Source organism: Anolis sagrei, chromosome 1, assembly GCF_037176765.1.
Source record: "Anolis sagrei isolate rAnoSag1 chromosome 1, rAnoSag1.mat, whole genome shotgun sequence".
In the NCBI taxonomy this organism is placed as follows: Eukaryota; Metazoa; Chordata; class Lepidosauria; order Squamata; family Dactyloidae; genus Anolis; species Anolis sagrei.
The window spans coordinates 34,734,469-34,751,150 of record NC_090021.1 but is presented as its reverse complement, the minus strand read 5'-3'; the positions used below and the strand labels follow the sequence as shown (position 1 = coordinate 34,751,150).

At 37.6% G+C, this 16,682-nt stretch overlaps 1 protein-coding gene across 2 annotated transcripts in view; it reads left to right on the top strand.

The window, feature by feature from the left end:
• USH2A (usherin) overlaps window positions 1-16,682 on the top strand; it is a 546,480-nt gene that overhangs the window by 108,250 nt on the left and 421,548 nt on the right. For both annotated transcript variants that reach the window (XM_060754270.2, XM_060754269.2), the window contains exons 17-20: window positions 4,284-4,778; window positions 5,614-5,886; window positions 8,997-9,154; window positions 11,408-11,552. In XM_060754270.2, coding sequence (XP_060610253.2) covers window positions 4,284-4,778; window positions 5,614-5,886; window positions 8,997-9,154; window positions 11,408-11,552 — 1,071 coding nt within the window. The remainder of the gene's footprint in view (window positions 1-4,283; window positions 4,779-5,613; window positions 5,887-8,996; window positions 9,155-11,407; window positions 11,553-16,682) is intronic.

The following is a 16,682-nucleotide window of genomic DNA, read 5'->3' as shown; positions in this document are numbered from 1 at the left end:
TGTGTGTGTGTGTGCTTATTAATCAGATGTCTCATATAAATAATCTCTTAGCTTTATTTTCCAAAAACACATGGTTTAAGGTAGAAGCTCAAGTGTAATAGTAAGCTGACTGAGCCATTTTATTGGTGACCTGGAAGTTTTTCTGTAGTGCCTTAGACATTGATGCATGACCTGTGTTTTGTATATTAACTTTTAATTACTGATTCATCCCACATATATAAAACAAGGACATCTAGAGCTCCAAACAAAGCTCTTCCTCTTCTCATGTCAAGTAGGAGAGGATAGGGATAATATGGAGGTCATTAGGTACTTATGAGGATAATTCCAGTATATGAAACATATAATATATTGCCAGCATATGAAACAACGTATTAGTGTCTATTGATATTGAAAAGCTTTGTGCAGTCCTAGTTCAGACTGATAGTCTATTATCAGACAGCTTCTTGTTCCTGGTTATGTTTCAGCAACACTGGCTCCACCCATTGACTCTTTACTGACTTCTAATGTAACTTATGAAGACAGAGCTTCATCTATTGATTTGAATTGCACCACTCCTTTATTATCCAATTAAGGTATATATAAAGAGAAACGTTTCTCATAGTCTCTGTTGCTCTACTTATGGGAACATGATTATGAACATGCAATTCAAACACCTTCTGATGAAAAGCTTTGCTTTTCATCAGAAGGTGTTTGAATTGCATGTTCATAATCATGGGTAAAGGAATAATTAGGTCTGGTGTTATGGTGGGTCCAGATTGTTCGAATTTGGACCAACTGAAACTTTATCTGTATAACATTTGTTTTATCCTTTGCCAAAATAAGTCAGTATGATTATAGAATGTTGTCCTGAGATTTGGGAAATTCATATTCAAGTCTCCATTAAGCTACCACGAACACCACTGAAAGTCATGCTTTTTATTATGAAACCAAGAGGTTATGAGAATACAAATTACAAATTACTTGCCAAGGTCTGCAGCATATAGAGGTGGAGAACCAAGATGTATTGTATGCCCCAAATATCTCCAGTGGTAGCTCTGGGTCACTGAACATTCGCAAAATGTCTGCCTCTTCTATCAGAGAGGCTACTTTTCCATAATTTATTTATTTATTTATATATTTCATACACTTGTACCCCGCCCTTCTCACCCACGAGGGGACTCAGGGTTGCCTCACAGCAAGCACCATTCAGTGCCATCACAATCATAAAAATATTCAACAAATTCATTAAAACAACATTAAATAAACAGTTGTTAAAAACATGCCAGTGACCCCACAACCTCTGAGGATGCCTGACATAGATGCAGGAGAAACATCAGGAGAGAATGCTTCTGGAACATGGCCATGCAGCCCAAATAACTTACAACAATCCAGTGATTCTGGCCATGAAAGCCTTTGACAATACATTTTCCGTAACTGTTTTGATGTTGTCTATCAGAAGCAGTGAACCACCTATGTACAGTCTCTAATAAGTAAACTGTTTACTAAATCTCATCCTAGTACCAGCACACCCTCACGACTGATTCCAAACTAAAATATAGTTGATTATTATCATAAAACTGATAAAACTCCATTCCAGTTAAGCCGCAAACTAGCTTTGGTTTACATTCTGACAGTTTTGCACTTCTGTTTTTAAAGTCCCTCTAGATTCTCATTGTCTCTTATATGAACAGCTACTCCAGGATAATTTCTGGATTTCAGCTTTCATATCTTAACAAGAATATATAGCAATTCAGAGTTTTGTATTGGGAATGTTAATAAAACCAAATGGAGCAATTCTTCCAGATTAGCGTGCTGATGTCATTTCAAGATTGCATTACCATAAATGAGCAGCTATTCTTAAACTTTATCTAACTAGTGGTCGCCTAATCATAGACTGATATAGGCATCTTCAATAAATCATTATTTGATAAAGCCACCACTGTTCTTAAAGAAAAATATTGCCATTCTGACATTTTCTGACAATCATGGTAATTAATGATGTGAAAAATAATCTACTGTTTGGCATTTGAACACTAAGAAAAATTTGTTAGTACTGCCAGATTCTTATGTTTATGACTTATTCTCAGTATATATGTAGCATCTATAATACACACAAGGGACACTACCTAAATGCAACCATGTGCATATAGGTCTTTTGTAGCAAGAGTTTGGAATTATAAATATAGAAGCATTGAACTTTTCAAGAAAGGTTAAAAATAGTCCCCAAACCTGTACTGATTATTTTGACTGATGATTTTGCAACATTACTGCAAAATTATCTCTGGTGTTCTTCTTTTAGAAACAAAGAAATAATATGCATTAGTTGGACTTTTCATCATTCTCTTTCTTCTTTAACTCAAGAGGGAAAAGCATTCTTAAAAAACAAAACTATGTAATAATCACAAAAAAAGTCTGGAAATGTATACTAAGACTGACATTACATTAAAGGAGGCATTGCTAAGGAAATGAACATATTCCTGAAAGTCATCGGAATACAGCCAGGTTATTTAGTAGATCTCAGCCACTAGATCAGTGATGTGAGGGTTGATCAGGCTTATCTCCTCAACATTTACCACAAAGCTGAGTGCTGGGTGCCTCCTTCTGACACCCAAGCAATATCCCAGCAAGGCTCTGTCGGGGAGCAGTAAATCACTGGTGTTGATCCTGATTTTGAGTTTGGACAGCAATACAATTTCAGTGTGATGTAGTACAGAAAGGTGTGTTGCTAATGGGGTGGGTCTGGGACTAATTAATCTGAATTCCAGCTGGATTATTATGATGGTATAGAAAAGCCCAGAGCAAGCAAAAGAGATCTAGTCTAATGTATAACATGTATTATTTTGAACACAGAAATTGTAATCTTCAAAAGAAAATGAGGTTTTAAAAATCTGGCTGAGGGTTTGCAATCCTGAGACTGTATGCTCCCCAATAAAGAGGGGCAATTACATAATTTATGGGACACCACTGGGTTTTTCTTCTTCTTAATCTCCCTGGGAAGTAAGTCAAAGGTTTAGTTCATGAAATGAGACCTCTTCCCCAGCTGATAGCCCACACATGGAGGTAAAGTTTGAGGCAGCATAACTTGGTTCAAAACTTGTTTTGTATCTAGGGGACAATGGTGGTTCAATTCTAGTCACTTCTGAATTTTTCCGAAAAAAGTTGGAACTTTCCCCTCCCTCATTTTTTTTTTTAGCCAGGGCCTTTTCCCTCCCTCATTTTTACACCAATCTTGATGAAACTTGATATACTGCTACAACACATCCTCCCCTGTTAGCATACCACATTTCAATATGTTCAGATAATCCACTGATTTTAAAGAGTTTTTTAAAACAATTTTAGAAACAATTTATTAAAATAAAAATAAAAGAGCGGCCTCCTTGAATTTTTAAGGAAATGACGAAAGGTTATAGGGTATCACTCCCCCAACTTTCAGACACATTCATACTGTTGGCAGTCACAGTTTGTGTATCTGAGGCCCAGCAAGGTTGGGAAATGTAGCACCAAGTCCCCAAAACACACCCCAGAAAAAAGAGAGACCCCAATAAAAATAGCAAAGTTTTAGTGGTGAGTAAAAAAAGAACTTTCCAGAATTTCACCCTCTCCCCACCTCTCAAACAAACTTTTCCTTCTTTCTCTCTCCTCTGGTTCCAAATCCTTCCTCTCTCAAAATCTTCCCTTCTCCCTTGCCTTCCTCCATTTTCCAAAATTCCTTTCTTCTGGCTCCAAACCCTTCCTCTCTCAAAATCTTTAAGAATCTTCCCTTCTGCCTTGCCTTCATTATCAAAAACTCCTTTCCTCTGGCTTCAAACCCTTTCTTCCACCCCACACCTAACAACAACAAGCAACAAGCAACAAGCAGCAGCAGCAACCTTCCTCTCCCTTCCTTGGCTGCCAATGAGCCTTCCAGCCATGTGCTTGGGTTTATATACAGCAATGGCTGCCAGATGCTGCAAACCCCTCCCCAAAACCTGACCCCTGATTGGCTGGGAGGCAAGCAGTTTAGGCTTCACCTCCCAGCAGGCTTAGTTGCTTTAAAAACGCTTCATCATAGTTTTGACTCACTTCTGCATCCCTGAAATCAATTGCACAAGGCAAATCTAAACTGTAGAGGACTACAGCCTCTCGGAAACGTGGCGGAAATCCCTTCAAAAGGCAAAAACATCCAATTTTTTTTCCGGATTACACCACATCTGAGTGAGCCTATCCAATCCATATATGTGTCTGTGTGTGTGTGTTGTGTCTGAATGTATGTGTCCCATATACATCTATATATTTCTATCTATCCATTTAATTATCTATTGCAGGTACCCAGTTCTTTACTGATAGCAACTTGCTTCCTTATACCATTTATTCATATCACTTGGAGACCAGTAATATTCATGGATCTACTAAAAGTGCAGCCTTAACATACAGGACACACCCTGGAATTCCTACAGGAAACTTGCTTTTGAGCCCAGTTTTCCCTGTTGGGCCACATTCTGTTTCTTTACACTGGACAGCTCTGTCAAACCACTCCGGACCTATAGAGAAATATGTTTTGACATGCACTTCTTCACATGAACTTAAACTTTGTGGTCAATATGAAGGCTTAGAAACATCTACAACTGTGTGGAATTTGGTTCCATTCACAAAATACAGTTTTGATGTTCAAGCATGCACCAGTGGGGGCTGTTTGCTGAGCCAGAAGGTAGCGGTAGTTACTGCACAGGCCCCACCTGAAGAACAGGAACCTCCAGTCATCCGTACCATCAGCGCTACAGAACTTGCTGTCAAATGGGCCCCTCCGAAGAAAGCAAACGGTAGGATTTTATATCTTGATTTTAAGCAATATTTTGCCTATATAAAAGTTTTTCTGAGACTTGTCTATGATTTCTTTTTTATTGGTGGGCAAAATTGGTTCCCTGTGGACACCAGAGGAAATGAATAGTTCAATTGCTTCAGAGCAAGGAGCCCTTTCAGGGTATTCTACATCTTGTGGGAAATATCCAGTTCAGCACCTTGGGTAGCACCCATTCTTTGCATGGAAACAAATGAGCCAGTGGCAAATATAAGAGGGGAATCAATATAGGACTCAGAGGAGACCTTGGCCATACCTATTGTGGAATCAATGGAGGTGACACTTTGATGGCAACATTATGCAATTCTATTCTAGTTAGCCACCTCTATGAGATTAAGTCATTGGTTTCAATAGTAGTAGAATTTAAAGAATTTTGGTCATGTCAGTAGTGACTTGAGAAACTGCAAGTCACTTCTGGTGTGAGAGAATTGGCCGTCTGCAAGGACGTTGCCCAGGGGACGCCCAGATGATTTGATGTTTTTATCATCCTTGTGGGAGGCTTCTCTCATGTCCCTGCATGAGGAGCTGGAGCTGATAGAGGGAGCTCATCCGTCTCTCCCTGGATTCGAACCTGTGACCTGTTGGTCTTCAGTCCTGCCGACACAGGGGTTTAACCCACTGTGCCACCGGGGGCTCTATTTAAAGAATGTAGTAGTAGTATTCTCATTTACTAATTAAGCAGTATATTAAATACTACCATAGTAATTAAAATAGCATCTGAATGGTAGTGTATAAATCACATTTTGTATACTTTCAGATAACCACATTTTTAATGAAGCATTTATGATTATTTCTAGGTGTAATTATTAGGTATGAACTGTATGTTAGAAGAGCTCTACAATCAGATGAGGGTCATGTTTCACCAGAGAGTCGTGTTTTCCAAACGAGTGGATGGTTCAGTCCCCATACATTACTGGAGTCAGCCAATGAAAATGCCTTGACACCACCTCTGACTGGCACCACCATCACTGCTTTGGAGCCATTCACAGATTATGAGTTCCGTATTTTATCAGTCAATATGGCTGGGAGTACATTTTCAAGTTGGACATCAGAAAGAACAGCAGAGGCAGGTAAATTGTTCTCTTTAAAAATCATTTTCAAAATTTAGATTTATTTTCAAAATATTTTGAACAACAGGGATCCTTGATATTGCTACTTTCTCTTTAATTTTTGCACCTTAAATATTTATCTATGAATGATTTCTGCCTTTCCAATGCAGTTTATTAGGAGTTCTGATGGAAAACCTATCCTGGTACTTGAAAATTGACATAGCCTTACAAAACCTCTTCGGGTCATACATTTTTATTATAATTGTGGCTTTGCTTTCCATCAGAATTTTCACATTGTGTTCTATCTTAAATTGATATATGGAAGACCCTTGTGGTGAACCTTGGAAGTATCCAAAAGAAAGACAATTCTATTTATTATGGTACATTTCTGGTTACTGCCAAAAGCCATTCCTCTGTGTAGATATCTCCCACCTTTCTCAGTAGCAGGGTTTGCCCACATAAAATATATGGAGGTAGATCCAGCTTTTTTTCTTTTCACATATGTATGTCAGCAGGAATATTCCCTTAAGAGAGTTCCATTGAGAGAGAAAAGGAAGAGAAGGTGATCTTTGATGGCTTTACTTGTAATTCCCAGCACTTCTAACACAATCCTTATCCAAGAGAGATCCCAAGCTCCCTGAAGAATATTTTAGCTGGTTATGCAGGAGAGGGCAATTGTTGAGAATTGCCTCCATTTAGATTCTGCTAAGAAAAGTACTGTGCTAGATTGGAAGCCTTACATAGATATAAATTTGCCTACTGCGCATGAAGAAAGACCTTAAATCCATACAGCATTATTGTAATCAGGTATTGTCATGTTTTCCTATCTAAACAAGCAGCGGTCAATCAAGTTGTAAAAAGATAATAAAGGAAATTTCTTAACATGAAGTTTTTTGTATCAGTGGAGAGAAAGGAGGAGTTTTGAGAGTTTGACTCTGTGATGTCTTTGTCAGGTTTTAGCTGGTGAATATAAATCCCATACATCATGATCTGGTCCCATGCTTATCTTTTGTATTGAAAACAATGTGGCACTGCTGAATTGTGCTGTTACTATGAAGTTTTATAATCTCCATGAGGTTAACTGTGTGCTTGCAAGTCATTTCTGGACCATGACAAACATGAAGTGAACCTATAATGTTTTTTTATTTCGATTTGTTCAGAGGGGGTTTGATTCTGCCTTCTTTTGATGCTGAGATAGTGCAACTTGTCCATAGTCAACCAGTGGTTTTCCATGTTTGAGTGGGGATTCAAAACGTAGTTCAAATTGCAAGTCACTCAACATGCCAACTATCTATAAGCATGTATAGATATGCTCTATGTGTGTACCCATATAAATGCTTGAATAGTCATCCTATTTTGAAGAAATAATAATAATAATAATAATAATAATAATAATAATAATAATAATAATATACTATCTGCCTGCAACAAAGAACTGGTGGGATCACAAGCCGAAAAAATGTTACAGAGAATGAACACACCAAACTCCTCTGTGATTTCCAAATTCAGACAGACAGAGTTTTGGATCACAATACTCCTGACCTCACAATCATGTTAAAAAACAAAGTATGGATTGTCGATGTTGCAATCCCAGGTGACAGCAGGATTGAAGAGAAACAGCTGGAAAAGCTGACACAATATGATGATTTAAAGTAAAGGTGGTCCCAGCGGTGATTGGCACACTGGGTGCAGTGCCTAAAGACCTTGGCCTGCACTTAAACACAATTGGTGCTGACAAAATTACCATCTGCCAGCTGCAGAAGGCCACTTTACTGGGATCTGCACGCATTATTCGCTGATACATCACACAGTCCTAGACACTTGCGAAGTATCCGACATATGATCCAATACAACAGCCAGCAGAGTGTCTGCTGTGGACTCATCTTGTTGTGTTTCAGATAATAATAATAATAATAATAATAATAATAATAAACTTATTTCTTACCCGCTTTTCCTTGTGGCTCGAGGAAGGTTATTTTTACATAAATATTGTAAGAATACCACAAATACACATATTAAAATGTATTTCCAAAGAAGATACATATTAAGCTTATTTCTGTAAAATACATATTAAACTGCACAAAACAAAGATTAAACAAAGAGCACAAGTTGAAAATGCTGTTCATGTACAGATTATATCTACTTAAATATAACTAACAGGGAAAAATTCAGAAGTATGCCTTATTTTTATATCATCATATTGAAATAGTTTTGATACACATTCATATCTTCCTTGACAATACATTTTAAGCTTATTGGTTTTGACTGTTCAACAGAGAGATGCCCCATCTCTTTGTATGAGGGTGTTCCGTAACCTTACTACGATCAAATGAACAAACAGTTCTAGACATACTTATTTGAAGGTAAATTCCACTAACTTCCATTAAACCTATATTTTAAAAATTAAGAAAGATCACAACAGTAGGCTCATTTAGATTGACAGCATGGACATAAGATCCTCAAATTTTCACTGGAATTTAAGAATGACTGAATCAGTCAGTCTATCAAGAAATCAGTTGAGTTGTTTATTCCAAAGTATCCAATACTTTCTGTGTACAAGGATTTGAAAATAGTTGTTTTCCAAAACAGAGACATGTTCTGGCACTTCGTAACATTTTAAAAAGGAAGTTCATCTTGCAGAAATTATGTGTCACAAGCATGAAACATTTCTGATTTATCATCTATTCTAAAACAAAACAGGCATGTTAAATTCAAATCTGCTCAGCAATTAAATTTATTTTGATGATCTTTAAGTGTTCAACATTTTTTCTTCTAATCAGGTTTTCCCAGTCATAGGAAGGCTTTGCTTTTAAAAATCCATCTACTTCACTATAATGTGAAACCTACACTGTGTTTCATATTTTAAGTGGTGGTTAGTGCACCATAAAAATCATATTTTTCCTATAGGTGGGATGCATTTATTTTAAAATTGCAGCATTGAAGACCATATGAAAATTCCTTTTAGACCTGCAAATTAATTTCTACAAGCTGCTTATTTAAGATTTGGATGGAAACAGCCATTTTATCAAGTTTAACAGATGGTATTTTACCAATATAGTGGGACAACTTGCCTGACACATGTTGTTCATTTATTTTATGATAAATTAGCACATTTATTTGTTTTTTTTAAGCTCCTGTATTCATGCCACCTCCATCAGTATTCCCTCTTTCACCATATTCTCTCAATGTATCTTGGGAAAAGCCACAAGATAATGAAGCAAGAGGAGAAGTGATGGGATACAGCATCAATGTAATTACAGAACAAAAAGTATTGCCAGTGTTTTCTCAGGTATTATTGTTATTAGCAATCTGTTTTCTCGGCTTATTGATATATGATTATTATAAAGTAGTCCCAGCATTTTTGACTATGCCAACATTTAATTTCCTATGGGGAAGCATCCAGGGGGTAAGGGTTTCAAAGTTATCATGGCAGGTTGCCTAGTTGGAGCTGACTGTCTGCTTGTTTGTCTTTGAATAAGAGGATGCAACTTATTTATGGAGGATTTTTCTCAGTTATAGACTATGAACACTGTTTATTTTGAAACATTCTACTCTTTATTCGTGTATTAATTTTAACCTTTTTTCTTCGCATTTTTACATTTTACTTTTCTACTGTTTTCCTACTTTTGAGAGCAGCTTTTCACAACTAAAATGCAATGTTCTGTTAATAAAAATATATAAAATAAAAATTGTATAAAAATGAAAATATAAAGGATAAATAGCTCAATTGTTCCCATGAGTAAGCATGTACTATGATCCTTGCCATCAATACAAAACCAATTGATGTTTCCAAAAACTCCTCATGATAATCCCATGGAAACCATATTGCAGTGATCTAATGTATATGCCACTAAGGATTGTATTTCCATGACTAGGCTTGGTTCAAAAATAGGTGCAACTTGACTACACTTACACTAGTTAAAGATGCCTACTCAGCTTCCAATTGTAAAGCTAGGAGTAGGAGCATCCCAAACTTTGTTTGATTTTTCAAGGAGAATTTGAAAAAAAAAACTGTGAACCCAAATTTTCAAAAGAAGTAGTCTTCCCATCTGTCAACAGTTTCCTTGTTAATGCATTCAGGGCTGGTTGGTGGATCAGTTGTTGTAGGGGTAGTAAATGCAATCTCTGCTTGTGCTCCTCATCTAGCAGCCCTAACTTGTATGGCAGTTTTCCTGGGGCTAGATCAGTGTTTCTCAACCTGGGGGTCGCAAGGTGGTGTCAAAGGGGGTCACCAAAGACCATTAGAAAACACAGTGTTTTCTGTTTGTCATGGGATTTCTGTGTAGGAAGTTTGGCCCAATTCCATCATTGGTGGGGTTCAGAATGCTTTTTGATTGTAGGTAAACTATAAATCCCTGTAACTACCACTCCCAAATGTCAAGGTCTTTTCCCCCTAAACTCCACCAGTGTTAACATTTGGGCATGTTGAGTATTTGTATCAGGTTTGACCTGTATCCATCATTGTTTGAGTCCACAATGCACTTTGGATGTAGGTAAACTACAACTCAAGGTCAATGCCCACCAAAGCCTTCCAGTATTTCTGTTGGTCATGGGAATTCTGTGTGTCAAGTTTGGTTCAGTTCCATCATTGGTGGAGTTCAGAATGCACTTTGATTGTAGGTGAACTACAAATCCCAGCAACTACAACTCCCAAATTACAAAATCAATCCCCAACCCCACCAGTATTTTAATTTGGGTATATTGGGTATTTGTGCCAAATTTGATCCAGTAAATGAAAATACATCCTGAATATCAGATATTTACATTATGATTCATAACAGTAGCAAATTTACAGTTATTAATTAGCAACAAAAATAATTGTATGGTTGGGGGGTCTCCACAACATGAGGAACTGTATTAAGGGGTCGCAGCATTAGGAAGGTGTAGAACCACTGGGCTAGACTGTTCCTTCAGTGGTTGCAGAGCAGGAGAACTACCATATAACTCAAGAGTCTGCAGATGGAATAGCCATAAAATCAAGAGAGAATTCACCACCACCGAAGAGGGGTTTCCCAGCATTATCTTCTGCAACTGGGAAAAGTAGAACCAGTACATAATAGTATCTTCAATGACCACTCCACCAGATACCTAACTCAGTGGTTTAGCAGAGACATGTTCTTCTGTCGGGTTTCAGATATGGAGGTGAAGATTGGTTGTATAATGTTACTTTTTAAAGATACCATACCTTCTCTTTAACCTCTTCCCATCTGGTGGCTAGAATCCATTACAAAATACTGAACTCATTATTTTATAGACTCTGTCCTCCATCTTTTATAGTCAATGACATTGTTACCCTATTTATCTTTTCAGGAACTTGATTTTTTTACTTCACAAATTATTGTAGTGGATATTTTATCATTTATCTTCTAGCTTATAGAAATTACCCAGAATAATCCTGGCTATAGTTTGGAGCTTGTCAGGTAGCTTCATGAAGAAACCCAAATCAAACCTGAAAGCTACTATTATTAAATATACTATCGCATTCATAGAAAATAAAGGAAGCAACATGAGTATAGCTGTTTTGACTGTGTTTGCTTTGCAGGTTTTATATATCGCTGAAGCTCACGAGCAGTCCTATGAGGTGACGGAATTGGAACCATACAGAATGTACCACTTCACCATCACTCTCTGCAATCGAATTGGTTGTGTTAGCAGTGAGCCCAGAGTGGGACAAACTTTACCAGCTGGTAAGGAGGAGGAAAAAAACAAAACCTGCGTCCACGTTCAAAGTTAGCACGTACTTCTCTAATGAGCACAATTACAGATGATCACAGGTTGATGCATAGTGACTGAGATAGGTGTTATGTTAATACAAAGTGACTAGTTTAATTGGTGTTTGTTTACCATGACAGATTAAAAACAAAACACCATGTTTTCCACAATGATTTGCCACATATTAGAAAGCTTGTATTGCTTACTTTTTCACCGAAGTTATATACTTTCTACAAATAAAAAGTATAAGTTTAATTAAGTTAACATTTTATTAGTGTTATGCATTGTATGTGTCATGCATGCTAATATAGTTGCAGCCCTTTTAAAACCTGAACTCTACTACATAAGTGCAATTCCCTGTTGTAGTGTGGTACATATTGGAATGAAATATCCATATATTAAAATTAATGCCCTGCCCGACTTACCAGGCAGGGATGTTGTGGTGGTTGGCGGTCCCCCACCTGCCACCTTCTCCTGGGGCTTCTTCTTCTCAGGAGCCCACTGCCTCTCGGCACTGCTCACTCACTTGCTCTATGAAGGAAGGGAGGGAGAAAAAATGGAAGAAAGACAAAAGGGAAGGAAGGAATGGAGGAAGGAAGGAAGAATAAAGAGGGAGACAGGGGAGGATGGACAAAAGGGTGGAAGGGAAGGAGAAAGAGGCAGGGAAGGAGGAAGGAAAGAGAAAAGGAAGGAAGGACAAAAGGAAGGGAAGGATGGAAGGGGAAAAAGGAAGAGAGGGAAGAAGGAAGGAAGGAAGCAAACAAGGAAGGAAGCAAGCAAGCAAGGAAGAAAAGGTGGAAGGGAAGGAAGGGATAGAGGAAGGAAAAAGAGAAGGAAGGAAGGGAAGGGAGGAGGAAGGAAAGAGAGAAGGAAGGAAAGACAAAAGGGAAAGAAGGCAGGAGAAAGAGGGAGAGAGGGAGGAAAGAGAGAAGAAAGGAAGGATGAAAGGGTGGAATGGGAAGGATGGAAGAAGAAACAGGGAGGGAAGGGAGGGAGGGAGGTAAGGAGAAAGGAAAGAGAGAAGGAAGGAAAGACAAAAGGGAGGGAAGGACGAAAGGGTGGAAGGGAAGGATGGAAGGAAAGGAAGGAGGAGTGAAAGGGAAGGAAGGAAGAACGAAAAGGTGGAAGAGTTTGCTAGCCCATATTGTTTAGTGTGTGGAATTCCTCTGCTTTCTGAGGACTACAGCAACACGTGGCTGAATACAGCTAGTTTTGTAAATTAAAATAGTGGTAATATTTTGATATCATTCTGTGTTTTAACATATCTGCTAATTAATAATGCATATGGCCAAACATGGGTTTAACTGCCACTTTATTCATTTTTCTCCCTTGGATTTTCAAGTCAACATCTGGAGGACTTCACTGTTCTTCCCTTCAAGAAAATGCTCTAATAATTTAACCTGTTCCCACTTCTTGTCTGTGCCCATTAACTCGGTTAAACCGTTGTGAGTGCAGTCTTTATTTTGTCTGGAATTAGGCTCTATAAACATCTACAATGCTATCTGAATATGAGTTCTTACATTGTAGCCTATACAAGATTCCACCTTGGGTGATGCTGGTTGTATTTATCATCTGAATTTGTTTCTATATTTTATCAGCATAATTTTTGAGGAATAAGATGTTTGGGTGTTACTGTCTCAATGAATCTATGGTCTTAACAACATTTAGGACTTCGTCATACTGGGAAGATTTTTCACTGATTTAAGTAGTATTTACCCGATTAATAGAGAATACAGACACTATAATCCATGGAATCATGGAAGTTCTAGTTTTACATAACTCCCATTACTCCTTGGCTTTGTCTGTGCAAAGCCAAAGAATCATGTGCTTGTGTCACAAACCCCAGGACCCCACAATTAGAGTGTATCAAACTGTATTAATTCTACAGTGTAGATGCTCACTTCAGATAACATTAATCTGTACATAGATATATGTTCATTCCTCCTGTCCCAGTTGTGAACTTGTGTGTGTACACAGAAATTTGTGTTGCTAATTCTGCATAGATCTAAATGGTACAGGTCATGTGCCAAATCTTTTCCAAATAGGCAGATGCTCAAACAGCAACTGTGACCTTCTAGCTCCGTGTCTTGGAAGTATATGAAGGTTTTGTCAAAATTTTAATTGTTGTTAATACTTCACACTGTACAGAATTCCTTAATAGAATTCTTAAGCATCCGGTTGTCGTATATAAGTTTTGATTTTTGTAGCTCGGCATCCAGCAAACTATTAGTTTGAGCAGTTTCAAAGGTAAGCAATGGGATTTAAGTACATTTTTTTCATTGTTAATAATGAAGACTATCCATTTATTTCTTAATTTCTTGAAAATAAATAGTTTACTGAAGCCCAACAACTTGTTTATTATTGTCTCTTTCCCAATAGTTTTTAATACTTTCATATCATTTGCATTTGGCAAAACAAGGATGGTTGACTAACCAATAGATTTATATTTATTAAATTGCAGATTTTTTTTTATCATTTTCAGATTCAACAGCACACATTTTAGAGCACCCCTTTATTGGAATTAACTGCCCCCTCTGAAATAAAGCAAATGTGTTAGTTATCTACAGAGCTTGAACATTTCATACAATAGGATACCACAAGCAATTCATTTTGTGTAACAAATTCTAACCCATACCCCTCCCCATTAACAAAAACAAAGTTCCTTCCCAATGAGAAAAAGGACTATTTCTTATGGGATGTGGGCAACCCTTGCCAGAAACTGACCTCTACTTCTGTATTCTTTTGTTTAAACCTATGCTTGTTTAGGGGGGGGGGGGGAGTGAAACCAACCTGGACACATACAATTTTTCCAAGGCTTATATTACTGTATGAAATCTCTGAAAATCACTAACAGTATAATTTTTTGAGTGATCTGTAAAACTATGGAGTGAGCTACATCTTTACATATCATTTAGGAAAGATTTATTTTGTACTTTCAGGGTGCTATCAACCTTCAAAAGAGGCCGTGCATGTCCCAATTGCTTGGATTTTGGATTAAAGAAAGATAGGTTTTAAAAAGGGGGGTGGGGAGGACAAGAAACCCCAAGAAGGGGGAAGAAGAGTCCATGGCTGCACCCCCACCAGGTTCTGAAAGAGGCTTCCAAAGCCTTTTCTAATGAGGAAAGTGCAAATTAACTTTGATTTGTAAATAAAACAGCATAATGAGCATTGGAGAGGTTTTGGAGAGACACACAATGATAGCACTAACTGTGTCCCTGTCCTGCCAAATATTGAGTAGCAGAATGCACTACATTACCGGAACCATGGTCCAGGCTCTATTTGCCTGTCAGCTTTTGCTGTGATAGAAAAGTAAAAGCCAGAAAGACCTCCAAAGCACTTTTAAGTGATTTAACAAACTATTTTGATTAGCTGCTTCCTTTTTGGTACTTATTATGAGCAATACTAAACAAGTGCCTGATCAAAAATGTGTTTTCAAGCAAAGAACTCAAACTCTTCTGGAGTTAAAAAGGATCAAACTTAACTCCTGTAGTACATAAGCTTCAGTTCTATTATTTTAGTAATTATCATCTAGCACCACCTGCATGACTAGCCAAATCTCCAAAAGGCACCAGGCCCTTCAAAACTAAGCAAGCTCAGGTTAGTTCTTGGATGGGAGACTGCCAACAAATCCTTGGTGCTATAAGTTATATTTTAGAGGAAAAGACTGGTAAAACCACCTCTGAGCATTCCTTCCCTAGAAAAACCCTAGCCTGGCATGCAACCAGAAGGCACACTCATAAGCACACACACATATCATTCATGTATATTGCCTTTGTGGCTACATATACCAAATTTCCATTATGAAATCAAAGATTATTCTACTTTTCCATCAGAACTTTAAATATACTTCCATATTCAGAGTCAATCTGCAAGAAAGATTGGACAAGAGTCATGAAAACTGGAATGATTATTTTACGTGGGGATTCATCAGATATCACTGTTAAAAATCTGGGAGTGATGCTCACACAAATACTTCTATCATCTTTGCTGCCAATGGTGAACAGCTGGTGGCTGAGGGAAGATAACCATTTGGTTATTGTCTCTTGCTCATGTGTCAAAGCAAAAGTGAATATTTAGACATTCAGAGGGCATGACAGGCCCATCTGTGTAGGTGTTGCCATGCAAAATCTGCACAAACAGAAGGATTGTCAGGAGGACTATGCTGGCACAATAGAAAGGTATTCAAGCAATGTGTGAGACCTCCTCACCCCTCCTTATTGTGCAGTGACTTAAAGATTTGTTTCATAGGATCAGAATATGCTAATATTTCTATAGATCTCATTTGAAATGTAACCATGAATATGGCACATCCAATTTGCTGTCCAGAATGTGCTAATGTAAATCTGAAAACTGAATCTGTAGGCAAATTCCCAATTCCCATTGATGTCTAATGGCATGTTTATCCATCACTTCTTTGTCCAATACTGAACATATTAACTCAATAAAGGAACCCATGGGCCTGAGTTTGCAAGACCTGAAAAAGGATCTATTTGATATAGGTACCATGAGGAGAAGTCAATTTGATGATGTGTGACAACAACTTTGAATGAGAAATGTTGAAAAATGTCATAACTGGTAGTAAAATTATGCTCTTAAGTGGAGTGCATTTTACAATGTATCACCACTAAATATTTTGAATAAGCCACCAATATATACAGAGAGAAGCTCAGGTGCTGAAACTAAAACTCAGAATAAATGCAGATTTGCTAGAGTGACAAGGAGGATGAAACTGCTTAATGTCTGCTTTGCCTCCATCTTTTTTGAAAACAAGAACTGTGTTCAAGCTCATAAAAGCGAATAAATGATGTGGTGAGAGCTGGGCAAGACAGTTAAAGAGGAGGCGTGGAACACCGGGATACTTTAAATGGATTTATCAGGGTTAATGTTAAAGATTGCTATACAATATCCCAGAGTACTTGTAGGGTATCAGCACAAACACAAAACAGTCTATGTAGAATGTCAAAATATAATGTCAAAAGAGCATATAGTATGCTAATTAACAAAATCCCGAGTATATAGCTCAATTCAGTGGCCCAAAACAAAATCAAAAGGAGCAACCGCTCTCAAATGTAACAGTTCCAGGTTTAAACAAGGGTACCACTGTA